At 37.7% G+C, this 27,980-nt stretch overlaps 1 protein-coding gene across 1 annotated transcript; it reads left to right on the forward strand.

The window, feature by feature from the left end:
- Positions 1 to 400: 400 nt before the first annotated feature.
- On the forward strand, positions 401 to 27,977 carry LOC105039370 (pre-mRNA-splicing factor ATP-dependent RNA helicase DEAH7). Its single transcript, XM_010915509.4, is given in 20 exon segments — positions 401 to 510; positions 624 to 1,299; positions 2,063 to 2,118; positions 2,322 to 2,454; positions 3,755 to 3,976; positions 5,832 to 5,908; positions 9,710 to 9,908; positions 10,012 to 10,194; positions 10,334 to 10,461; positions 13,163 to 13,251; positions 13,774 to 13,882; positions 17,732 to 17,909; positions 18,766 to 18,995; positions 19,087 to 19,266; positions 20,656 to 20,727; positions 20,811 to 20,987; positions 22,813 to 22,874; positions 25,945 to 26,097; positions 26,246 to 27,492; positions 27,495 to 27,977. Coding segments are annotated over 18 exon segments (3,795 nt in total). The 5' UTR covers positions 401 to 510; positions 624 to 1,299; positions 2,063 to 2,112; the 3' UTR covers positions 27,845 to 27,977.
- Positions 27,978 to 27,980: the final 3 nt, after the last annotated feature.

The following is a 27,980-nucleotide window of genomic DNA, read 5'->3' on the forward strand; positions in this document are numbered from 1 at the left end:
ATCGTGTTGGATGATGTATTTATTAAATAGTTCAGGTTCAAGTTTGAAAATCTGACCTGTTTAATAAACAGATCGGATTTAGTTTTGATGTTTTCTGATCCAATCTGTATCTAATTCGATCTATTTATGATCCGATCTGATCCAATTACGATCCATTCCCCATACAATGCTAAACGTCAAATTTTTCAGGTAGTTTTTCAATTTTTGAAACAATGTAAATAAATTTTTCTATGTGAATCTACCATCCTAGAAGATAATATGTTTCAAAACATAAGCTAACTTGGACTAGCCCTGAGCGCGCACACTTTTGCATCTCAACCAGAAATTTTTTTTATCCAAAAAAAAAAAGAAATTCTGGGTTCAGTTATCGGAAACCGGTATCGAGCTTCGCTCTCCATCTTCCCTTATCTCTCTTTCCCAAATCCCTCGCCGTCGATCTCCTTTCGTGGCGCTTCTCCGTAGAAAACCACCACCGCTCTCCTCCTAAATCGTCGAAAGCGTCCGCCAAAAGTGAGCTCTTCCCACTTAATCTTCTTTGCCATCTCGTTTCATCTCTTCTCTGACCGATTAGGGTTTATCTTCATCCACTCAGAGCGTTTTTTTTTTTTTTTTGGGGGGGGGAGGGATTCGGAGTGCTTTCAAGCCAGGATCTTTTGCCCCCAAGGATTTTGGATTCTGCAGCTGGGATTTTGCCCCCCAAGGGATTCGAACAGCAACAAACGATCGAGGGCAATCTTTTTTTTTTTTTTTCAAACTCAGCTTCTAAACCGGTACGTTCGTTCACCCAACCATCCATTTCTAGTCTATCATTGAAACGAACGGTGGAGATCACGTACCTCTTCTATTGGTAAGAAGTCCCGGGTCCTCGGCATGGAACCGCTCGGAAAGCGGATGAGTTGGGTTTAATAGATTCCGGGTTGGAACCCGACCCGATCCGACCCGAAATTGTTGGCGGGTGATGAGTCGGGTCCACCGAGTCGACCCGCTCGAGTCACAGAACTTACAATCCGGTCCGCCTCTGCTAATTTGAACTTGGTTCAGGTCCAACCTTCGGCGTCCGAGTTAGCCTGACACCCACACCGCCGTAGCCTGCCTCCTTATAAATAACCCTCCCTCTCTGTTCGGGATCGGTCTCTGGATCACCGACTCTGGCATTCCGTCTTCCTGGGTCTTCGCCACGTTCGAGAGGAGAACGAAGGCGGCGTCCTCTCTTCTCCGGCAGCTTTGGTCGGAGCTCCGTTCTTGGAACTTGTCTAATCCCTCTTCCTCGGGATATCCCGCGGCATCATTTCTGGTCAGGTACTTTGGTTTTATTCTAGCATGTTTCTTTCTTTATTTCTAGAGCTTCTTTCAGCGATTTTCGTCTCCGCTTGAATCCCAACAATTCAGGCGAGACTAAATTTATTCTTGAGAAGGATAACGGTAATTATCTAGTTGAACTTCTAGTTCCTTGCTCTTTATCCATTTCCCTTCTTCGTTATCCCCATCCATTAGAGTTGGTTTTCTTTGCTTTCCTTCCCCTGGCCCTTTTCTCCTCTTTTCTCTTTTTGTGACTTCTTGATTTTAGAATAAATTGGGGGTCGTTGGGCTCATACTGACATGCTGATATTTGCAATTACTTAAATATCACAACTCATTGATCATCCCGTCTTAGAGCTACTTTCTTTTTGATGATTTCTTTAGGGTTTTCTAAAAATTTGGGTGACCTTTTAAGTTTGAGATAAACGTTGGCAATTATTTCAGTTCTATAAGTCATGAATAGCGTTATCTTAAAGCTAGTATCTTTCTGATGATTTGTTTTTGGTTTTCTTGAAATTCTATAATTTCCTCATTTTGAGACAGAAATCATTTCAGGGAGATTAGTTATTGAAATTTTCATGTTAAAACTAGAATCTTTCTGTTAGTTTCCTTTGGTTTTCTTGAGTCTACTGTGATTTCCTTCGACACAAAAAAAGATGGAAGAAATCTGATTTTTGTTTGTTATAGGATTGGCATGTGGTGATTTTTCCCGTGCCGTTTCATCTCTGTAAGCTTTCTGTCTAATTGCACTTTCTGTTTGTAGATTGTATCGCATATAGCTTATTGATAGTTTGTGCTTAACTGGAGGTAATCATGGAGGTGAGCTCTTCATCTTGATATGGCCTTTTCTTCTCTCTCTCTCTATCTTATATATTTTTTTTTAAGTAACAAGCTCATTCATCTTCTTTGTAAATTTGTTGTTAGTCTTGCTTTTTAGTTCTCATTCTTTTGTTATTTTGGTGTCAAATAGCTGCCATCTTTTAAACTCAGTTTTCTTGCATGTTGTTTGATGTTCAATGCAGGGAGAGGGGAAAGTTGTGGACTTGAACAGAACAAGTGATGTCTTGGAACCTGATACAGGCATCAAGGGAGGGCTCTGTGTGCCTAATAAGGAGAAGTTATTATATAGAGCCCCCGAGAGAAAATCAACTTTAGGTATGCTCTTATGATCCTTGTCAATATTTATTGTTGTTGTTGTTATTTGCATATTTGAGTGTATCCTGAATTCCTGATTCTTTTCCACTAATATTGGATGTTGGTTGTAGAACCTGTTGTTTTCTTTCTTTGTTTGACTGTTTACTACGGGAAATCAATCTCTATTTGGCATGAAATGTGCCAACAGTAACCTTTGGCAACCAAGCAACATGAAACATCCGCAATTTATAATATCATATATGTGTGCTTGTGCGTGCGTGTGCGTGTGCATGTGTGTGTATATTCAGGTTCTACGACCTAGGTTCAATGATGGGTCAATAATAAATTCTGGATTAAATTCTACCACATGAACTTTACGAACTTCAACAAACTTGCGTGAATTTATTGTTGACACATCCTTAGGTTCTATGACTTTTTTATCCAAAGCTAGCTGGATTGTCTAGATAGGAGTTAAAGCCAGTTTTGAACTTAGGGATTCCTATATAATTTGCAAATTAAATTAGCAGTTCCATGGCCCTGATCCCATCAATTCGGTTCTGGTTAATTATTGAAAGTGTAGTCCTTTCAAGTTGAGTGTCGTTGATATAGGCTCTCAACTTGATGTTGACCCTTCCAAGTTGGCATGGAACTTCTTTGTGAGGCTATTTTGGATGGAAAGGGGCTTGACTAGAAGGCCACTTTGCAGTTATGTTGGCCGTTAGGAGACTGACTTTATTGTAGTCTACTCCACTTGGTGGTTATGTTGGTGGAGACGTAGAAGTGATCTTCCAAGGTTGCCATATGCTTGAAAAGACTGGATGAAGATAAAATTGGATATTGTTAGATATGAGGAACTTATTTGCTTCTGACTTTAAAATATAAGCCCCAAATCCAGGAAACATACTCCAGTAGATCAAGTTACTTTTTAGGTGTCGTGTTGCTCACCAGCAGCAAGCAAAAGGACCAAAATTTGATTGTTGAGTTCAGCTGATAAAGAGTGACTCAAAGCATTTGAAGTAAATCAACTGTTGCTAATATCATAAACCATTGTTTTCAGCATCAATATTTGGTATTTCTAGCTGAACTTTGTTTTGCTTTTTGACTCTAGCTTATGCTCTGAAGCATCATATTCCAGTAGTAGCTGCTGAGTATATTCTACTTACACACACATATATATTTACATGTGTGTATAATAGCAGATACATGCAAATGCATATGCACAGACACAAATAAATGCACAAATAGAGTGGGCTGTGATTCATCTAGCATTCTTATTTATGCTTTAGAGCCTGCTATAATGCAGACATTGTGATGTCAACAGGCTTGGATGTGCTTGCTTCTGCGAAAAGAGGATCAAAAGGTGATGGTTTTAAAGTTCCTGCGGAACGACAAATTTCAGCCATTAGTTCTTTAGATATAGATGAAGATGAGAAGGCTGGTTCTTCTATAATAGAAGATTCTGCAAGTGGTTCACCTCAAGGTGGCAGCAGTCGTGCTTCTCGTCGCTATCGTGGAACTGGTGCTGAAGAGAAATCATGCTCGGGTTAGTGGTCTAGCTTAACCTTCCATTGACTTAAGTTTTGCCTGTTAGTTACCACATTATACTAATGCCAGTATCAAATTTTCTAAATCATCTTGATACCGATGTCATATTTTCTGAATCATGTCATATAATTTGGTTTTCAAATAATACAGATAACAGTAAGACCACATCTATAATGCATTATACATACATATAAGCATCTGTGACAGCTCATTCCTTCTTGAGCTGCATGTAACTGAGTTATGAACATTAGATGATAGGTGAAGAGGGTCCTGTTAGTCTCAGGAGATTGTAGGGGTTCTTTTTTTTTTTTTTTTTTGTGCGAGTTGTGTCTCAATTATTTCTGTACTTGCTTGTTGGAAGTTTTGGATTTTCTTTTTTTCTTGAATATATTGATTTTTGAATAGGTGAAGTTGTATTGCATAAACTTTTCTAGTTATCTTGTCCTGATGCCAACCTAATGTAGAGGACTTGCAGATTAGGGTTTTCATTGATCTTCATAAATGGTCCAAAAGTTTCTGCTTACTGTCAAGAGAATCCAGTTCATAAAGATTATTATTATTATTATTCTTTTTTGTTAAAGGAATGCTAGATCGTGCTCAAATTTGAGTTTAAGAATGAAAAATAAGCATAAGAACTGGTAAGCAATGATTTTGTATTCTGCTAGATCAGATTTAGTAGGCAGGATTACTTAAAGCATGACAATGCAATTGATGAGATAGATTAAAAAAAAATATATTCAGGTTAGTTTGTAAAGTAGCAAATAATGATTCAAAAGATATGCATACACAAGTCTTGGGGAAAGTTGAAGAGTATGTTGATCTCCATCAAGTAAGTTATCCATGAAGTGAAATGTATGAGAAAGGAATGTATTCATTTCCTTTGACCAGCCATTGCTCAGGGCCCAAGTTACCCAATTAAGAGTTCCATTTAGTTTAGTTTCGGATGTAAATAGGTTGGGTCCTGTGTAGTCGATAGGAAGACACTAAGAACTTGAAATAAAGGCGTAATGACTGAGTAAAAACTGACTACCGTCATCAAAATTTCTTTGAACCAACACGAGCCATTAAGTCTGTTATAATGGTGCTGAACAAGGATCCCAATTCCCAACACCTTATATTTTTTCTCTGCTCTCATGTCTTGGTGATTGCCTAGTTTGGTTTATAATCAGTTAATTCTGCAATAAAAAATAGTCAACATTTTTCCTCCATAATTGTTATTTCTGTTTATTCCTGTAGTTTCTCTATCTAGGTGAGGATGTGTTGGGATAGTTAGCACTCAAAAGACATTATTTTATACATGGAAAGGAGTGGATTGGGTTAGTGGAAAGATAGGCTGGAGTAAGCAAATTTAGCTGCTCTTGATGGAAGTTGGAGGAATAAACTGTGGAGTTTTCCTTTCATTCTTGAACCAAACTGGTCCTTGTTTTCCTTGACTTTTTTGGTATATTGGTTTTCATTGCACTTTCTCACACCATTTTGATTATCAGGGATCATTGTCAGTTGATATCAGATAATAAAAATTAAGGAGAGAGATGCGTTTAGCTATTTGTATGGTTATGGTTGTGCTTGAAGTAGATTGGCAAATAGAGAAAGGTAGAAAAGTTCAATCTGCAAAAGTTCAGATTGATGAATGAGAGTATATGATACGATATCTTCTTGCAATGTTCCATTTCTTGTAGCTTGTTGTTAATGGTATTCTGTATGTAAAATTTTTATATATACATGTAGGATTTTTTAAATATTGCTAAGTCTTGTGATTTGATAAATCTATATTTCTCTTAATGTTGGAGTTTCTTACTCCATATTTATACTTGATGAGCAATGATGTTCTGAGATGAATATACATTGTTCAGAATCCACTGTCACACGTGAAGGTGAAGGCGGATATTCTTCTCGCAGACGGCGAGAAAATGAAACTCCACGCCACGAGGTAATTCTTTGTTGTATCATGTTGAGTTGTTACCATTAGTTATTTAGCTTGTTGCAGTTTCAACTCTTTCTATTTGTTGCATACTATGAATGTCATAGCCGTTTATGAGGAACATCAGGTATCAATAGAATATTTCTATTTAAGTTTTTTTTTCTTCACAAGTAGAAATCTTATGTCTTATTTAATGTCTGGTTTTGTCTTCTTCCAATATACAGTATAGCAACTATCCCATACGAAGGGAGTTAAAAGCTGTGTTATCAGGTGTCAACTGACATAGACGTTTGAAAATTTTGAATGTTTTTATTAATTTATTGATATTATGTAATTACTATATTTATGTTGTGTAAAGGAATAATTAATGTGCATTTAAATATATTGCGGCGATTGGGCAGTTCTGTTCCTATATAAAGCAGCATGCTTGTGGATTTTTCTCAGAAATCCATGCTAACCAATAGAGATTACCTGTGTCGTTTCATTTCAAAATTACAGTGGTTGGATGCTTTTATTCCATGACAAAAGTGGCAGATTGTAAAATTTACATGTTGATCTCTGCTATATTTAAAGTTTCATGACATTGTCCAAGCGTTAAGTTACAGATTATAGTCATCCATCTTTTGATCAGCGTAAGCTTTTAAATTGATCTCCACATGGGCATATACTTAAGAGAAAAGAAACCTTCTGGCATTTGCACATTCATTTTATTTCTTAAAGTCTATATAATAAATTACAAAAGCCAATGGACATGACAATAATCAACCATGCATTTTCCAGCTGCATAATGATGGTCATAATCACCAACTGTTTCCAGTTTTCAACCTACATAAACCATTGAATATTGGCATCATATGTTGCCTCGGTTGCCTAACGTGCATGTGCACATACATACACACAGATATGTAAGCTGTATATGTACATGTGTATATATTAGAAATGTCTCACTATGCATATAACTGTGTATACTTCTGTCTGCATACATATTTCTGTTCTTAGGAATGCCTAGCTGATGGATGTGCTTGTAATGGAAAGCTTACTCTGCCTTGATGGATCATAATTTTCTTCTGCTTCCCAATTACTTTATTTATTTATTGTTGAGAACTTGAACCTATTGTATATATTTTCAATCCTACAATTTTATGTTTTAATAGCGGAGAGATCCTCACATTATTTATTTACTTACTTTTTGTAAACACAGGTCTTTAACTGTGATCTTTAACTATAATTAGCTGTCACTAGATAAAGCATTGCAGTGTTCAACTGTTACTGTGTTTCAGTTGCCAAATTCTTATAACTCTGATTTCAATCTCTACATAGATGTTCTCATAATTTATTGACACTATATGATAAGAACAACATGATAGACAGGTAGGTCTTGGCCAAAACCTTACCATCGACCCAGGGAATTTTTTTCTTTTCCTTTCAATTGGAAATGATGACAGCTGAAACCTCCTCAGGAAATTTAGGAAGTGCTATTGTCAATAAAATTAATAAGAGTAAATTATGTTTCGAGTCTCCGAACTAAGTCGGATTTTCTTAAATGGTCCCGGAACTACAAAATCCTAAAACTTTAGTCCTTCAACTATTTGAACTGGTTTAATGTTGCCCTCAAGTGCGATTTTGGCAATTTTCTCTCACCGAAAATTCAATGTGGCAACATCCGGCCCTTATTTGGCGCTTATTTGGCATTAAAATCTTAAAAAAACCATTGATGTGGGGCTTATGTGGCATTATTTCTTCTTTCCCCATGGTATTTCCATTTCTTCTTCTTTCTTCGGTCTCTCTTCTTTGAGGAGGATGGGGCCATGGAGAGAAGGGGGTTTGAAATGGGAGGAGGATGAAACCAATGCTGGCTCGACGGGAGGCATTGAGAGGAGGTGATGGGAGATGGATGGAGGAGAAGAAGCGAGCAAAGGAGGAGGGGGCTATGGAGGGAAAGGGATTTTTCTTTCTTTCTTTTCCATTGGGGTTTTGGGGATGAGAAAAAGAGAGATGGGAGATGAGAGATTTGAAAAGGGGTGGGTAGGGAGAGTTCGGTGAGATGGAGTAGTGAGAAATAAAGAAAAAATAGTTGTGAGGGAGGAAGAGAATGGGGCCGGCTATGGAGGGAAGGGGTTTCCTTCTTTCTCTTATTTTTCCATTGAGATTTTGAGAATGAGAAGAAGAGAGATTTGGAGAAGAAGATGAAAATTTGGGGAAGAAGATGAAGATTTAGGAAAATGAGACATTAGGGATTTTGGCATTTAGGGAAGAAACAGATGACATCGCTTAAAATAAGGAAGAAAAAAATGATGTGACTTAAAATATTTTAAGCCACGTCAGTGTCTATTGAGCCATGTGAGCAAAGGATACTCCACATAGCAACGGATTTTGCCACATCAGATTTTGGTGAGAAAACACTGCTGAAATCGCATTTGAGAGCAACATTAAATTGGTTCAGATAGTTGAAGGACTAAAGTTTAGGGTTTTGTAGTTCATGGAACATTTAAAAAAACCCGACTTAGTTCAGGGACTAGGAATATAATTTACCCAATTAATAAAATAAGTCATATTTATTGTTATCCTTGAGATTGAAGAATTATTTATTTATCACTGTGTTGGGCTTATCTTGTTTGCTTAATTATCTAGCATTTTGAGACATACAATATTTTGTGCTACATCATTGTTGCTCAAAACTTTGTGGGTTGCTGGGAATTGAATGCATCGCATAAACATCCTAGTTGCAACTCTCTATTCCATCCACTCAGCTATGGCTGTACCGTGTCTATGTTATCATTTGTCTCTTCATGCTCTTTTAAATGAGATCCAAGATAGGTCAAGCATTCATATTATGGTTGTCTTTTAATTACTAAAATCGAAAAAAGGCCTTGTCTCATTTTCATTTTGATTAGGATTTTGCACCTTATGTACTCCTTTTGTTCAGCTCATTCTTAGATTCTTAACTTTTTATTTTTCTACAACATATCCAGTTCGGCCTATTCTTCTGTCACATGTGAGTTGCTTGCACCTGGTGCTTCTTGTTAATTTAATCCAACTCAGTAAAGCTAAAAATACAAGTATCAAGAGGCTTGATAAGACAAACTTTGCGCCTTCTCCCTGTCCCCTTTTCTTCTCACCTTCATTTTTCTTTCATTTTTTTTGTCTCTTTTTCCCATCATTGGCTATGTAAAACTTTGTCTTCATTGTACTTACTCCCATATTTGCCCCAGGTTACTTGTTTCCTTCCAGATCTATAGGATCTTCACTGTTATTATGATTTTTTGTCTCAAAAGCTGTAGCATGGGTAAATCCAATGCCGTTACATGATCCAAATTAATTTAAAACTCTCTAAGATTCGGGATATATTTGCTTTATGTACTCAAGAAATTTATGGACTGGGCAATGATATCATTTAATCTTACCAAATCACAATATTCATTGTTTATATGATTCAAATCTAATTAATCCTCTTAAAATTTTATGATTTTATTCATTTTACAAAGTATTGGGAGCTGTAGTGATTAGGAAAGAAGGTTAAGTGCTTCTGTACATTTGAGGGGAAACATTATTTACTTTTGGCTAGTTATATATGTATAACTATTTGCAGTCCATATATGATTTTTCGTGTTTGAGAAAAGGCATCAAGCAAATATTTCTTGTTTGCTGGAATGTAGTTCTTAAGAATTTATTAAAAGTAAAATGCAAAAGAAAATTTGTGACATGTCACTATTTTAGTTTCAATAATAAACTAAGTCTTCTAGAGGTCCTAGATGACCATTCTTATTTGAGTTGATCGAGCAGCTTGTAACCTTTTTGTTTTATCTGAAGGTCTCCACTCCCAGAAGTTCGCGGAGTATTCGGTCCTATAGTCCTGATTATGATGAGGAGAACAACAAACGTAGATATCATAGTGATAGAGGGTATTTCAAAAGAAAAGATGAGAATGGGAGATCCAGTCATCAGCAGAAGGATGCTACAGATCGTGAAAGGAAAAGGAGTCGGCATGAACGTGCTTCAAGAACACCTGGTTCTTTACTTCTCATCATTTATTATGTTTCACACAGTGTAATTAATTATTTTATTTTGTTAGTGCTTCTTGGTGACATAATTATTCTGCTTATAACTTGCAGTTAGATCTGATTGGGACGATGGGAGGTGGGAATGGGAAGATACTCCACATCGAGATAGTCGAGATAGGTATTCTATGTCTCGTAGGGATCTGCGTCCTTCACCATCTCCTATGTTGGCAGGGGCATCCCCTGATGCGCGCTTAGTTTCTCCATGGTTGGGTGGTTTCACACCTCGTTCCGCAGGTAGTAGTGAGTTGTTGGATGATAAATTTGTTTCTATTTAACGTTTACCTTCTTCTCCTCCTATTCTGGGGGAACATCCTCTACTTTTCCTTTCTCTTTTATTGTCAAAGAATAAAACTAATGGCAACTTGGTGTACAGCTTCGCCATGGGACAGTATCTCCCCTTCTCCAGTCCCGATACGTGCTGCTGGTTCAAAGAAATCTTCAGACTCGCGTCAAAGTGGAAAGTCACATCTGCTTACTTTTTCTCTTCCAGCAAGTTCTGAGGTATTATTTTAAGCCTTGCATTTTCATATTAGGTATTTTTTGCATCAAAGGGAACAAAGATTAAGACTAGAGGATAAAGGAATAAGGCATCATGGGGAACTAACTTTTCGTGTAACAATACTTGTGGGATTGAGGGCTTGTGGAAGTTTTTTGTTTTTTCTAGGGTTAGTTTAACTATTTTTAAATCACAAGTAATGATAAAAATAAAATAGTTAAAACAAAACAAAGAAGTAAGAGATGAAGAAGAGAAGCATCCACCTCAAGGAGAAGCACAATGTGGAATCTATTGCAGTGGAAAATAATTTTGTATCTTTCAACTCTTTGCAACCCGTGATGGCTCTTCTTATTTCTTTAGTTGAAAATTTTTTGATTCCAACAATTTATCAAACCTTATGATTACATAAACGAATCCCTTGATGAAGGTGGTGATAGTGTCATCACCACATTAAATGAAATCGATGCATCTCTACGAAGTGCATATTTTTCAATGATAACAAAACTTTCCTTTTTAATTGATGCCAATTGTAGCTTCTGGAGTGCCATCTGCGGGGTACATGAAAGTGATGAAGTTGCTTTGGCCGCTGAACCATGCCTGTCTGTTGGAGCAAATTGGATGATTGGGCTAAGGGCTACCCCCTCTTCCCCTCTCTCATTTCCTTGATATTCACCTTGAGTAATCGAAGCCCTAGCTAATTTAGAGGGGCTCGGCTGGCTAGGTTGCCCTATGCTACTGGTGCTTCCAAAGACGAAGCTCTTGTCCTTGGCGACCAGCAAACGGAGGGCATGCGCTTTGTAGTTTTGAAGTAGGGAAGGACGCTTTTTCTCTCTCTAGGTGAAGACTCTTGAGTTGGTGAGTACTTGGGCCAGAGGGCAAACATGCCAGGCTTTGGATCTGTGCACCTGCTAACACCTTTCGAAGCACTTTCACATGTGAACTGATTGCATCACTTGCTCTTTTCTCATTTTAGTGCTCGCCTTTTTCATCTTCCATGGGAGCCTTTATTTGATTAGAGTAGAGGTCATGAAAGAGCAGAGCATACCACCCTGCTGAATGCCTAGATATCTGTCTATTCTCTAATTCACTTGTCCTGATAGTACCCATTTTTGGAACTTCTAGTGCTGAAGTCACTGAATTGATAAGTTGCCAATCCCTAAAATGAATGTATGTTATCTGCTGTGTTATGGGTACATAGTTGGTATTTAGCCAGATGTTATTCTTGTTGAATCATCTACCAGGGGGTGGGTGCAGGGCAGATGTTTCCCATCCCATCCTAATAGGTTACCAAAAATCTTCAGCCTTCCGTGATAAAGCATAATGGCAGTCCACTTCCCCCCGGTTGTGGAATGAAGTCCCAATGGAAGCAGGTAGAGCATTCTTTTTAGATTTTTCTTAGTTGTGAGCGAATGAAAAGAAACTTTGCTCTGACTTAAAAAGAAAAGGACAACTAAAGATTCAGAGTTTAGCAGTAGCTTCGAGGCTTGATATCGTTGTGCTAGAAAACAACAATTTGCATTTGGTTAAGTTTTGGAAAGCACATGATGCATGGTGGCTTAACAAAAGTGGGCATACAAACAATGTAACTTAAATTGAACTAGGGTTGATCATGATGGAATATCTTAGCATTATAAGATGCTTGATTCAGGAGATTTGAAATGTTAGGAGGCAGATGCTGATTCAAGAGTGAGAAATTAACTTGTTTCATGGACATGGCTTCAAGTTCCAGTCACGCTGGTCAGTGCTGGGCTGATATCAGCCCTTAGAACAGGTTAATGTAACAAATTTTTAACTCTTGTTTTGTATTATCCTTAAACAAAAAAGTTCCCCTCTTGCATGGTAGGCGCATTTTCTAGCATGGCTTTCAAGCATTGGTCTGGTGAGTGACCAGTATGCCTATTGCACTATACCTGGAACCTTGTTTGTGGCCAGTGGGGCATGGATGAATGGTGGCGTCACTCAAATAAGGTTTTCAAGTTTCTCTGCTAATGGGCATGCCCTGATGTGCCAGTATGCATGCCACAACATGTGAGATCAGGAAACATGAGAAGTATAAGTTCCCATGAAGTAAAATCAATAGCCTATTTCTAGACTGGCATTTGAAATCAGGCATCCCTTATCTTCCTTACAACAACTGGGCTGGTCAACTGATTATGACTGGGGAGAAAAGTCTGCTTGGTGTGGAAGGGCAAGATCACATTATTTTTCTCATGTATATGGGCTATTGTGCATGATCACATTTACATAGTTTTGGCATGGAATTTATGATCTCGATGTTCACATAGGTAAGCTGTTAATATATCTTGTTCTAGATGACTTATCATATCCCAGTCAAAAATGTGCACTTTACATGCTCTGTATATTATTAATATCTCAATCTCTGGTATGTATTTACATTCCTAGAATAATTTTTGTGTTCTTTATATGCTGTAATATTTAGAATAATACTTTACATGTACCAGTGGACAGAGTCCAAAATGTCAGCAAGTTAATAAAAGATCAATTACATGGCCCTTATTGCATCATGATTATAATGTTGATATTCCTTTTTTCATGTCATCGTGTAATTTTATGTTCAAATTTCTATTAAATATGACTTTACATCCTAATACTGTTATATATGGTTTATTTATTTACTCATTCATTTACATGATCATTGCGTGCACTAATTTTTCATTTTGATGCTTTCTCTGTCTGCCTTATCAGGACCATGGTGCTGATCAAGATTCTTACAGAGATTATGAGATCAGTGAGGAGATGCGTCAAGAAATGGATTATAATGCTGATCGTGCATGGTACTTGGCAAACTTTTCATCTTTAGAATAAAAATAAACTTTTATATATTTTCCAGTAGACTGAAATGCTTGAAACAAACTGTTATTTCCACCGATGACAACTTTGTTATAGGCTTTTCGAACAACCCATTTGCATCATATTCCATTTACATGTCTTAATGCACAACACTTGAGGCATCATTATTGATCTTAAAACCTGATAGTGAATACTCCTTAGAAGTGGTTAATTTGGAGTGAAGAAAATTCAGTTCCTATATCTATTTGGACAGTTTGAAATCTAAATTAAGCCCTTCATCACATTGTCTGATTATCTGAACCAACTACAAAGGCCTTCCATTTCCTATGGCTTTTAGGGAGGTTTTGGTTGGCAACATGGAATTATGTAGTCTTGCTTATAGAAGTTGCAAAAATGTCCCCTATCGCTCTGATATATTATGAATCAATTTGTAAGATTTGACTTCCTTCTTTAACAGTCTTTTTTTTTTTTTTTCTCTTGTTGTTTTAATGTTGGCAATTCTTCAGGTATGACAGAGAGGAGCATAATACAATGTTTGATACTGATGGCTCATCATTCTTTCTTGGGGATGACACTTCTTTCCAGAAGAAAGAGGCAGAGTTGGCAAAGAAACTGGTAATGGTTGCCTTTGTTCATTGTAGCATGCTTTCATGATTTTTTAATAGCTCTAATTAAATTGCCTGGAGAAAACTAACTGATGTTTTGGAGCCGACATGCTATGATCATTTCACACTTAAAATTGCTGGATAAAGATAATGTATTACAATTATACCAGTTGTGTGTGTGTGTGTGTGTGTATTATATACATATATCTAGGACCACTTTCATTTTATTTATTGCACCAAGGATCATTAATCCATGAATTGATATACATGCAGATAACTGCATTTTGCTAAATCCAAGTGGGTGTTGTGGGAATGGTAAGCACAATGTTGAATAGTTCAATGCAAATGATTCAACCAATTTAATTTGTCACAGTGATAGCAGCAGCCTTTATTCACATCATATTCAACCTGTTTGTCCTTTTGTGCCTTAACCTTGAACCTAGACCTCTGTAGCAGGAACCCTCTGGTTGAGTAATGGACCTACATGGCCGCATGAAAGTCTTCTTCCCACAATTACTCATCCTGAATTCTTGATGTGTTTTAGTCCCCTTGGACAACTCATTCGGTTTTGATAACTTGCTAAGACAGACTGTAGTTTAATAGTTACCTTGCTATTTACCATTATTTAGATATGTAGATGATTCCCTTATATTTTTCTGGACATAAAATTCACTTGTAAAGAATAAAGTTAACCTTAAACTTTATAACATTAAATAAGGCATGCAAGTGCATGCAGCCTTTAAGCAAGCACTTGCCTCTAGGGTAAATCTTAAATAACCGGCCACAACCTGGAGTCATATCTATTGTTGTGAAATAAGACACTGCATTCACTTATGAATGCTGCATTCACAACCTGGAGTCATATCTATTATCATGAAACTAGACTCCTTAGGGTTGGTTAGGTATTTGCTGTCAACTTTTTTGATCTTGCATATTTCGGTGTTCTGTTTCTAGCCAAAGGTAGTGAGCCTAAAGTGGGGCTTTTGCCATGTATTATTCTAAATGACCAATTAGTGAGCTAGGGGATACAGCCCTATAAGGATATAAACTTATGCTGCCAAGCAACAACCATCCAAGATTACCTTTTAGTTGCAAAGAGTTTAGACTTGATGCACAGAGGAAGTGGTATTTCATTTTTCTTGTAGGCATGCCCAGAACCGGAAAACAAATTGAAACAAATTCTAGTAAGGTTCCTCTTAAAGTAAGCTTCTAGAATTAGAGGATATTATTTGCAGCAGCTATATGCATAACTGTGTTTTTGTTTTGGGTGTGTGGGTTGGGGGGGGGGTGTTCTAATTAACATCCTAAGCTTGTGGTTGGAACTTGGAATGAAATTTGTTGATCTGATGCTCATTAATGAGCTTAGATTTGGGATGACATACATGTTAAGTGAATTTGGGATGGGGAAGTTGTATGATATTAACACTTTGGAAAAGGTCCTGGTCATGCTGGGCTTTGATAGTTTTACTTCGAGTTTCGCAGTTTTGGATCAAAAAGTCAGAAAATCTAAAATAGAAATCAAACTATGTCGAAGGTTAGGCTAAACATATCACATGAATGTGCTAATCCACTGATTAAAATATCAACTATCACTCAGTCAAGCCTCGGCTGCAAGACAAGTACACAGGAGTATGAAATTGATTACAAATATTATTCGACCTTGAAATGTATCCATTTTGGCAAAACTGATTGGATTTCTCTGAAATTATAAACCTTGATTTGGAAGGAAAACTAATTTGAGGGGACTCAGATTGTAGAAGCTGCCAAAATGGCTGAATATTTGTATTTTTTCCTTCATGCAAGTCTGGTAGGCTGATGTTGAGAGAGATGTTCACCTTTCCTTGACCTCTGAAGTGAGTGCAGGTTTCAAAGTTGGCATTATATGAAGGGTATGAATTCTTGAACTAATGCCTGCTTGTGACACTATGATGTTTTTGATGAAGAGCAAACAACCATGGCTGGTTCCCTACTATTGAAGTGTGCATGGCTTAGATCAGGTTATGCTTTTTGTGAGATGTTTACTATTTGTGTTGGACTAGATCATTTACACATTTTGTTTGTTCTGGAGAAGTGTAGTTTAGCTGACTGTTGCCTGTGAACTTGGTGACCATGATTCGTGCTCTGTTGGCCCTGGAAGAGGACCCAATAGCCACTGGCAGTGTGAAGGAAGCGTGAGACGTGCCAGCTGCCGCTCCTGAAGTTTTGGGATTTATCAAATACATAGTTGTTGCATTGCATAGTTATGAATTCTTCCTCCCCTAAAAAGATTCGGCATTTCTTGGGTGGGGCTTTCCATGAGAGCAAGAACACAACCCCTTTCAAAATTGCTGTCAATTACAATGTGTTTGGGAGGGGGGAGTCTATGGTAAGTCTTGGAATGGGAGAACATAAATAAAACCAATTTAAACTCCATTGTCCCAGCTACGCATGACTCTTTTTTGTAGCATGGCTTTCTTCCTTCTGGGCAAGAACTTGTCATGTTAATTTCTTAAACCTTATTTGAAAATCTTGTGCAAGAGTCCTTTCAATAAAGGAAAAAAAAAAAAGAAAACCCAAATTTCTGAAGAGGAAAGATGAATTTGGGGAGATGGCTTTGGTGGCAAATAAACCATTACTTCTCTAAATTTTCTATGTTGGATGCTCCAATTACTGAGAGGGTTAATTGGAACAGCAGCTGCATATGGTATGACATTCCAGTATAATTTCTCCCCTCTTCAATCTCTCTGTTTGGAGCTCGGTAAGTCAATATATTATTTTCTGATGTAGTGCTACTTTTTTCTTTACAAATGTATTAGAATAAGGACTCAATGACTATAATAGTCTCCTAAACTTCCACAAACTTCACGTAATCTATATATGAACTATTAATTAGAAGAGATATAACATAAAAACCATTTGCTTTCTAGCAAATCAGAGGTCATCATGCGCAGCATTTATTTGGCATATGGTTTCTCTCTACTATTAGAAACTAGAGACCACAACAATGTGTTTGATATCAGATTTCAAGTAATTCAAATTATTTTCTCAGAAAAAAGGTAATTCAAATTGTTGGTTTAAGTGGGCAATTTAGTTCACATTATTCAGCCCTCATTGAAAAGCATGGCTCCACCACTGCCAATAGCCCTCGTGAATTGCTATGCCTCATACCACTTGTGATGTTAATGCATTATAATTGTGTGGCAATCGGATTCCATTCCATGGCACATGAAGCATGCCTCATGGATGAACCTTGAAGGCAAAAAAGTTTAGTATGAAATCCACATCCAGTGAATGAGATTTTTTAGGAAGACTGTAAGGAACATTAAATGCTTGATTACTTTTTTTGAGTACATAGGAAATCAGATTGTCTAAATGGACTTTGCAAAAACTATCCAGATCAATTTGAAAAGCATTTCTGCAAAATATTGTGCGGTAGAATATCTTTGCTTTGCATTATTTACTAGCAGACCATTGAATATTATGAAAACCTGATTGTTTTTAGTTTATCATTTTGTACTTAACTGATGAGAACCATAGTTAGTGGATTTAAGCTTAAGTTGTTGCTTGTTGAAGGGATGTGAAATATATGCCTTGTGATTGTGATCTGCTTGTATGCTGTTATCTGTGGCTGTTGTTAATCTTGATTTCTTGGTCAGGCTGCAAGGCCTTTCCTCTTGTAAATGGTAGCATATTAGCTTTGACTTAAGAGAGATGTATGTTTCATGCGTTAAGGACATAGCTTTTCAAGGATATGCTTAATTGTTCATTTTTAGGAGGCTGCTGTTGGCATTGAGTTTATCCTCAACATCTTGTTAAGCATCCATAACTTCTTGCTGCTTAATAACTTAAATATGTGTTATCTTTACTCCGTCGATTGTAGACTCGCAAGGATGGAACTTTGATGACACTCGCCCAGAGCAAAAAGTTGTCGCAGTTAACTGCTGATAATGCTCAGTGGGAAGACAGACAGCTTTTGAGATCTGGAGCTGTTAGAGGAACAGAGGTGCAGACAGAGTTTGAGGATGAGGATGAGCGCAAAGTTATTCTTCTGGTTCATGGTATGTCCAAGGTTTTATGTAGTTCTTTATTATTTATTAGCATATTTCTATGATCTTTTGGTGTGGAACTTTCATTGTTATTTGCATTGACACAACGTATATCTCTTAGTAGTCATAGAATAATTCTAAGAAATAATAAAAGAAAAGACTTTCTTAGCATATTTTCTTCCTGGTGAGCACAATGTAAATTTCAAGCCTGCCAAGTGCAGGGCCTCTTGCAAGCTAGCAAAGAATTACTAGTGATTGAAGATCCAAGTGTTTCTCCTCACCTGTTCATATTTTCTTAGCATTTGCGTTATGACATCTCTTCCACCCCTCTCCTCCCCTCCAAAAACAAAAAAAAAAAAAAGATGACTTTCGTCAATAGGGTAAGGCTTTTGAAGATTTGCAAACTGAATTACTGAATGTCCAAACAAATTGCTACTTTCTTTAAGTCTGCCTGGAAAAGTGTCTAATTGAGTTTTATTGAAAGTTTCAACTTTAATAAATCCTGTGTGCAAGTAGCAAAGCTGTCAGATTTAGCAACGTGAAGTAGTGTGATTAGTTATTTCGGCTGAAAGTTTTTAATAAGTATCAAAATTGTTTTGCATCTGTTTCTTAAACAAGACAGATTATTGGCTGCAGAATCCATTTTGAACTGATCAGAATTCTCAGTGCTCTAGTTCCATTTGCAACATGGTTTCAAGATATGCGTCCATGTTTTTAGGATACTGAGATTTTATCTACTGTTTATTTATCTGCTTTTAATTCATTGCCAACTGAATGCATTATTCTTGGTTTATTATGATTATGCACCATTGGAGTTATAGCTGCTGTCAAACCTCTGTACTTCACTGCCGGTACTTTTCTGTTACAGATACAAAGCCTCCTTTCTTGGACGGGAGGGTGGTATTTACAAAGCAGGCTGAACCTGTCATGCCATTAAAAGATCCCACATCAGACATGGCTATAATTGCCCGCAAAGGCTCTGCTTTAGTTAGAGAGATTCATGAAAAACAGAGTATGAACAAGTCACGCCAACGATTTTGGGAGCTAGCAGGATCAAAACTTGGTGACATATTAGGGGTTCAGAAGACAGCTGAGCAGGTCCATATACTGAATAACAGCTGATGCTTTTACTGATCTACCATTGTTCACTAGCTTATTTTACATGTCTAATAAATGCTTCTAATTTCAGATTGATGCAGATACTGCAGTTGTAGGAGATGAGGGAGAAGTTGATTTTAAGGAGGATGCAAAGTTTGCACAGCACATGAAAAGTAAGGGTGAAGCAGTCAGTGATTTTGCCAAGTCAAAATCCATTTCACAGCAAAGACAGTATCTCCCTATATATTCTGTCCGTGAGGAATTGTTGCAGGTCTATATTTGTTGCCCAAGTTCTTTCATTTTCACCCACCAAGTGCTTAAGAGTTTTCTACTTTCATGAGAATGTTTGTCTTTGATTCTTTTATTCTTCTTTTCCTTTTTCTGGTAATAGTGTATCTCCATTAAGTAATACTGGAGAAAGTGACATGAATGTTATTATTGTAAGGATAACATGTAATCTATAAGCCCATCAAGCAACTTCATGATGTGGGAGCATGGTAAAGTAGAGGAGGATTTTTATCTGCTTAGGTAGCTTAATCCTGCCGATTATTCCCAGTCATGCGCAGCCATGTTTGGTCGAGGAAATGTACTAAATCATACATGTTGTCCTTGAGCGATTTTAAAATAAAGATTAGAAAAAGAAAAACTCCAGGTAGGAAATTTCTCACAGCATAAAAACATTAAATATGCAATTCTACTCTGTGAGGAGTATTGCCTTCACTTTGCTCTTTTGCATGTACCATATAATGGGCAAGTTTATTTAAAGTTCCAATGTAGTATGCAAGCATCTTTTAGGTTCTATTTCTCTATAACATGTATCTTGTAGAAGGATTTAACAAGTTACAAACTGCTCCAATACTGTCCTGTGGAAATCTTTGAATCATGGGTTGTATTGTTTCTATTTTGCATGTAGATAGACCATTTACCACTTTTTCGTTTGTGCATCCAGTAGGATTGAACCTATCATGAAACTTTTTGTAATGCATGTTATCTGTTCAATCCCAGCCACTCTTTTCTGTCTTGCTTGTGGAACATAATTTGCAGTAACTTTTCTGGGAATGAGTTGACAGCTTAGCTTGATGCCTCTTTTATCTATTCTGCATGTAGATAGACCATTTACCACTTTTTTGTTTGCGGATCCAGTAGGATTGAACCTATCGTGAAACTTTTTGTAATGCATGTTATCTGTTCGGTCCCAGCCACTCTTTTCTGTCTTGCTTGTGGAACATAATTTGGGGCAACTTTTCTGGGAATGAGTTGACAGCTTAGCTTGACGCCTCTTCTTTACTAATTTTTTTGGTTTATTTATTCTTCTTTTTTTTTATTTCCTTCTTTTTTCTCACATTTTTAGTAAATTAAAATTCTCCCCAGTTCTGAATTTATATAAAGATGTTGTGCCATTGTCAAAGTTGCTTTTATATGGTTGACCAGAATTGATACTGTGTTGATTTTCTTATCATGGTTCATAAAAATACTTGACTATTAAGTGCTTAATTACATTTTTATTTTGTCCCGTGGTCAAAATTGCTTATATCTGGATGACCAGAATTTAATATTGAGTATTAATTTGCTTATCATGTTTTACATAACTACCTAATATAAATTCTTGATTGCATTTTTTTGTGTGCTAAGTCGTGAACTATATCTTACCAATACATAGGTAGTCCGTGAAAATCAGGTGATTATTGTAGTTGGAGAAACTGGTTCTGGAAAGACAACACAACTAACACAGGTTAATTCAGTGCCCTTTCTTTAAATTGTGAGTCTACTGTGCAATAAAATGAACCTTCATCTGATCTCCAAATTACCTTTCAGTATCTTAATGAAGATGGATATGCTGTGACTGGCATTGTCGGTTGTACACAACCTAGACGTGTAGCAGCCATGAGTGTTGCAAAACGAGTTAGCGAGGAGATGGAAACAGAGTTAGGTGATAAAGTTGGCTATGCTATTCGCTTTGAGGATGTTACTGGTCCAAATACTATAATAAAGGTGAAAGCTTGTTACTTTTTGTTTTTTTGGCTGATCTCATGTTTGTATTTAATTGTCTAGTCAATGAATAACTATATCATTGTTTTTAGTAACAAACTTCTTAATTGGTATATTATATAGTCTTATCTTATTTGGTTCTAGTACCACTCAAGGGGCCATTTCTTGGTGCCATGGTAGAATGCTTGGGCTGACAAGCGCAATGGCAGGTTCAAGTCTGCGGGGGCAGCTATTTTGTGCCAAAAAATGCCAATAGTTTGGTCTACCTAATCCACCACTCCTAGGATCATGGTTTCAGAACCGTCCCGAATTGGACGGTTCGGGGCGTGCCAAACTGGATCAACGGGGAACTGGGATGGTTCCGATGGAGAAAACGGCACACGCCGGTGCCGAAGAAGAAGGAGAAGGAAACATAGGTAGAGAGAGGAGGAAAGGGAGAGGCCGTCGGAAGCCAGCGGTGGCCCTCTGCGGCCGTCAGAGGGTGGCGAAAGCCGCCACGGCTCGGTTCACCGGATGGGACTGCCGCAACGAGCGAGAAAGAGAGAGAAGGGGGGAGACCACCGGAGATGGGAGGACAGGATGGTGGAGAGGTTGTCGAAGGTCTCTGAGTGGCCGCCATGGCCATCAGGCGGCAGAAGCACGTGGGCGGAGTCGCGGAAGCGGGGGGCATTGGCCCTTTTTTAAAGGAGAAGAAGAACAGTGAAGTCGGCACTTCATTTGTCGACTTCATTTTTTAGGATTTTTCTTTAAAAAATTAAAAAATAGTGAAGTCGGAATCGATTTGCCCGCTTCACTATTTCAATTTTTTTTAAAAAAGATCAGAAATAGTAAAGCCGGCAAAGGGAATAGTGAAGCCGGCAAATCCATTGCCGGCTTCACTGTTATCAGAATTTTTTTTTAAAAAAGCCTGTGAATCACCCCTGTTTCACACCGCAGAGCCGCAGACGGCGTTTACGCCGTCCGACGGCCACGATGGCCTCTCCGGCGGATCTCCCTCTCTCTCTTGCTTTCTCTTTCTCTTCATCTCTTTTTCTCTTTTTTTCTCTTCCTTAGAACGTCCTTTCCTTCGTTTGTCGGTTCACCCTAGTCCGATCTGGTACAGAACCGTACCAGATCATGCCACCGGCCGATCGGAACGACCACCGATACCGGAACTGAGAACCTTGCTTTAGGATCCTGTGGCTTTTCTTTTTTCAATCTCATATGTGCTTGTAAGATTCAGCATATTTGCTGGTTGAACATCATCTTGTTTAAGGTAGAAGGCTGGGACTGAGAAGCGCAATGGCACAAATTCAGGTCTGGGGGCAGCTTTTCTGTGCAAAAAAAATGCCAAAGGTTAGGGTACCCAATCTGCCCCTCCCAATATCCCAGGTTGCCGGGATCATAACTGGCTAATGGTCTTTCTTTTTTTTTTGTTAATCTCATATATGCTAGTAAGTTTCAGCATATTTGTTGGTTGAACATCATCTTGCTTAATGCATACATAGGGAGGCAATATTACTATGCGCAATTAACAGATTTGAGCAGGTGAATATTCAGATATGTTTTTTTTTCCCTCACTTAACCATATCGTTTTTGAAGATAGGGCTACAAAATGCTCAATTCTTCTTAGTTCATCTCATGATTTTTTGAAGAAATTGATTGATCAGTTTATTTTGATCATGGATGCTGTCTCTTCTCATGATGTTTTCTTGCAACTGATTCTTTAATTGGTTAGCTGGACATATTGCAAACTTCTTAATTAGATGATGAGTATCATTAGTTTATGTTAATATCTGTTGATATTTCTTATGTATTCTGAGAAGGATCCTTGCGACAAATTTTGCAGTATATGACAGATGGAGTGCTTCTGCGTGAAACATTGAAGGACTCGGACCTGGACAAATATCGGTATGTTTTGTACTCTTTTTTCTTTTTCCCCCTCTGCAATTCTGAGGGAATTGATTCACTGCAATGTTCTTTCTAGATAATCATGACTTACACAAGTATATCTCATATGCTTATCCAGTTGATTTGCTATTGGTGCTTTTCTCTACATTACCCATTTGGGGCTGGAACGAGGTTATGGTCTAGCCTAGAAACTAAAACCTGAGCATTTCATGCTTCTGACTCTTGGCATCAGATTTTTTTTTATGTTTCTTTGGTTTTGTTTATCCGAAACATAAAACAGCTTGATTTATTCTTTATATTGCATGCAAGTATTTGCCCTAAACTCAGTTCTGGACTTCATAGATGAATGCTAAGTAGTGTAAACCAGCAGAAGTTTTTGTCTTCAAATTCCCTATTTATTGGAGTTCTTAGAATTAATTATCATTTCTTTTAGTTTAAAGATACGAGTGAAACATTAATTTGAAAGTCTCCATTTAGTGATATCTTATGATGAAATGTTGAGCAATAAAGATGTTCCAGTTCTCCAGTTAGATTTACCATTCCTGGTAGATCTCTCAATCTCATTTGGAAATCCCCCAAATAAAGAAAATCTTAGAAATCTTTAAACAATATTTGAACTTACAAATTTGGCATACGGTGGCTTCCACAATCGATGACTGATTAAAAAAATGCGTAGGTGTTAAAATAAACAATATTTCTGGAGATCTAAACCTAGGCATCAAGGTGCAAAAATGGATGGTGCTCATTGTCGTGTTAGTATGCTAACATAAATGACAGTTCATTTAAATTGGCAATCAACTTTATTTCTCATGATATACACATGTTAACACATTAGATCGTAAATCAATAAATTTCATGACTTAGATGATAGCAACAGAGGTTATCATGGCATTTTATTTACACCCACTTGATGCATAGGTTAGAAACGATCAAATAAATAAATGATTTCTTGGTATCTAGGCATTTTTATGTTATAGTGCATGATGACAGTATGGATCTCCAATTTGAGGGGAATGGAATTGGTTCTAAATTGTTAATTTTTTAATAAAAGATTTAACATTCATTGTAACCTAGACCTATATGTGTGTGTATAAATAGACACACCTATACAAAAGTAAGCTTAGAGTGCTTTGGGGAATATTGGCCCCAGATGCTTCATGGTGAAAATTATTAATTCTTAACATGAAAATCAACAACATGATGATTATCTGGAATATTTAAATTGGCTAGAAACAAGAAATCATGTAGTTTTGGGTACTTGTACGTCAGATGCACACAAATGTGCAATTTTGTTGGTACAGTACCATGCTTTGATTTCTTTATAGTTTAGAAGCGTCTAAAATAATTGGATTTGTTTGTATGTGTAGATCAATTTTAATGGTTTATTCACCAACAAAAACAGGATCAGTATGAATTTTCAAATTGTATTTCAACCATATGATTACCATTGCCCATCACATTCACAGTTAAAAGACGTCCAAATCAAATTATTTTTTGTTTTTAAGCATTTTAGACATTGTAGATCATGCCTAATTCATTGATGAAATGTCAAGGGGGGACTTTAATTGAAGGCAAATAGTCGACTTACCTTCAAGCGAATAGGAAAAATGAAAGTCAAGACCTTCCTCCAGGGATGATCAATGGTGTCAATTTTCAGATTGAGAGAGCAATTGTTGGTTTTTATTATGAAGCATTTGGGGCTGAATCCTCTCAAAAAAATTTCTAGTTTTACTTTATAATAGGTATACACGTGCACGCAACCCATGCATACTAGGTGTATATAAACATGTAATATGGATTGCATATACCTTGGTGTATTTCAACCATATTGATGCATAAATTGCTTAGTGAATCCTTGGGTGCAGTCAAGGTTACTTATGTTGAACAGTTGCCAGACATAGTTATAGTTGTTTTTAGTGCCCATCGCTTCAAGCCTGTGAGGCATGGACATGGATATGGTTACATATATGACAAGATAAGGACATGCTGATATGACAAACCTTGAAAATATAAGATATGGTATGGCTAGGATATGCTAATGTGTATGCATTTTCTGTACATACATACTTTTATGTATAAATATATATACACATGCATATAAGTATGTTTGTATCTAAAAAAGTACCCATAAAGCATAATAGGCTATTGAAATAATGTTGTCCATACTTTATACGACAGTTTCAACTTTTGCAAGCTTATCATCTAGTCATCATTCAAATCTATAGACCGCAATTCATACTTCATTTTTTAATGTTAAAATCACAGACTACAATGTTGACCTTTTATCATTAAAAAAATAACATAAAAAATTGGAAAGATGACACTTTCTCCCTCATTTTTGGAGGCATTGTGGAATACCTTGGACTATCCGAGAGGTTTCTATATTGTTCTTTAAATTTTTAAAAACATTTGCACAAGTATTGGACATATATCCAAGAAGTATCTGAGTCTCGATATCCTATACATATGCAATATGCACATGGCATGTTTTTGAAGTTTCCATGCTTCCAAGCTTGAATTAAGAGTCTCCTACATGATGGTTCCCCCCAAAAAAAGCATGGAGTATGAGCACTTTTTGCCAATGTCTTTTGCTGTGTTTTGTCTTGTTCAACTGTTCTAGTGTGTCAAACACTTTCAGAAACCTGAAAAATGGTGTGTCTGGGTAAAAACAAGGGCAAACTCATCCAGTTCGTTGAGATAATGAAGCATAAAGATAGGGATACAGCCACAAAAAGGAAAACCAGGACATGCAAAAGCATCAATGCAGAAGGTTTGGACCCAAGAAGCATTTGCAGCTGATGCAACTGGAATCTCTAAGCTATTGACCATGTTAACAATGGAACTGAATTGGACCAATTCTATTGTATTTCGGACCTTCTGGTTATTATAGATTGGATTGAAAAAATAATTTACTATATGATATTTGCTTGATTGTACTTGAGGATTTGTTCTATGTGTTCCCACCACTACAAAATAGAAGCCACTTTGGACTTCAAAGATTTGATTAGCAAAATTTTAAGATTATGGTTCTGAGGTTGGGCTTTCCTGACAAGCATACTTTCTGTTGCAGAGTTATCATCATGGATGAAGCACATGAGAGATCACTAAGTACTGATGTTTTGTTTGGCATACTCAAAAAGGTGGTTGCTCGGAGACGTGACTTCAAGCTCATTGTGACATCTGCAACATTAAATGCTCAAAAGTTCTCCAATTTCTTTGGAAGGTGAGATGATTGTGCAGATTTTTCTTTTCTTCTTCTTCTTCTTCCTCTTCTTTCCTTCTTCTTTTTTTTTTTTTTTTTTTTTTTTTTTTTGTGACTTTCAGCTCCTTGGTAGCACATCATCCCCATGTCTTAACTGTTCTTGTTGCAGTGTACCAATTTTCCATATTCCTGGGAGGACATTTCCTGTGAACATCTTGTATAGCAAAACACCCTGTGAAGACTATGTAGAAGCTGCAGTGAAGCAGGCGATGACTATCCACATCACTAGTGCTCCTGGTGACATCCTCATTTTCATGACAGGACAGGATGAGATTGAAGCAACCTGCTATGCCCTTGCCGAACGTATGGAACAGCTCACTGCATCCACAAGCAGGGCGGTCCCCAAGCTTCTGATACTGCCGATCTACTCTCAGCTGCCAGCTGACCTGCAAGCAAAGATTTTTCAGAAAGCAGAGGATGGGGCTCGCAAATGCATCGTTGCAACCAACATTGCTGAGACATCACTTACAGTGGACGGTATCTTCTATGTCATAGACACGGGATATGGTAAGATGAAGGTCTACAATCCTAGGATGGGTATGGATGCTCTCCAAGTGTTTCCAGTCAGCCGAGCAGCTGCTGACCAGCGGGCTGGACGAGCAGGCAGGACTGGCCCTGGGACATGCTATCGGTTGTACACAGATACAGCATACCAGAATGAGATGCTACCCAACCCTGTGCCTGAGATCCAGAGAACTAATCTGGGGAATGTGGTTTTGTTGCTCAAGTCCTTAAAAATTGAAAACCTCTTGGATTTCGACTTTATGGACCCTCCTCCGCAAGAGAACATTCTTAATTCCATGTATCAGCTCTGGGTGTTGGGTGCCTTGAATAATGTGGGTAGTCTCACAGCCATAGGCTGGAAAATGGTCGAATTCCCTCTAGATCCGCCTCTTGCCAAAATGTTGTTGATGGGAGAGCAGCTTGGATGTATAAACGAAGTGTTGACAATCGTATCTATGCTCTCGGTACCATCGGTTTTCTTTCGACCCAAGGACCGAGCAGAAGAGAGCGATGCAGCAAGGGAGAAGTTCTTTGTCCCAGAATCCGACCACTTGACTCTTTTAAACGTTTACCAGCAGTGGAAATCAAACCAATATCGTGGGGACTGGTGCAATGATCACTTCTTGCATGTGAAGGGGCTTCGGAAGGCCAGGGAAGTTCGGTCCCAGCTACTAGATATACTCAAGTCCTTGAAAATTCCTGTGACTTCATGCGGGATGGACTGGGATGTGGTGAGGCAGGCAATCTGTTCTGCATATTTCCACAATGCTGCTAGGCTAAAGGGTGTTGGTGAGTATGTCAATTGCCGGAATGGAATGCCCTGCCATCTGCATCCCAGCAGTGCACTATATGGCTTGGATATACTCCGGATTATGTGGTTTATCATGAACTTATACTGACAACTAAAGAGTACATGCAATGTGTGACCGCAGTTGAGCCTCAGTGGTTGGCAGAGTTGGGGCCGATGTTTTTCTCTGTTAAGGAGTCAGATACATCCATGCTCGAGCACAAAAAGAAGCAGAAGGAAGAGAAGACAGCCATGGAGGAGGAGATGGAAAATCTGAGGAAGGAGCAAGCCGAAATAGACAGGACAAACAAGGAGAGAGAGAAGGAGAAAAGGGCAAGGCGACAGCAGCAAGTCGTAATGCCAGGCTTGCGGCAGGGTTCTTCTACTTATCTGAGACCCAAAAGAATGGGATTGTAGACAAGTTTTTGCAGTCAAAAGTGCAGCCTCTCTCCTGTACGATATGAAATTATTTGGATGATAATATATCTGTACATTATCTTATTGTTCTTTACGAGAATACACATGAGAATCAATGTTGCCTTTTCCGCAAGTT

The sequence above is a fragment of the Elaeis guineensis genome, chromosome 1 (assembly GCF_000442705.2).
Source record: "Elaeis guineensis isolate ETL-2024a chromosome 1, EG11, whole genome shotgun sequence".
In the NCBI taxonomy this organism is placed as follows: Eukaryota; Viridiplantae; Streptophyta; class Magnoliopsida; order Arecales; family Arecaceae; genus Elaeis; species Elaeis guineensis.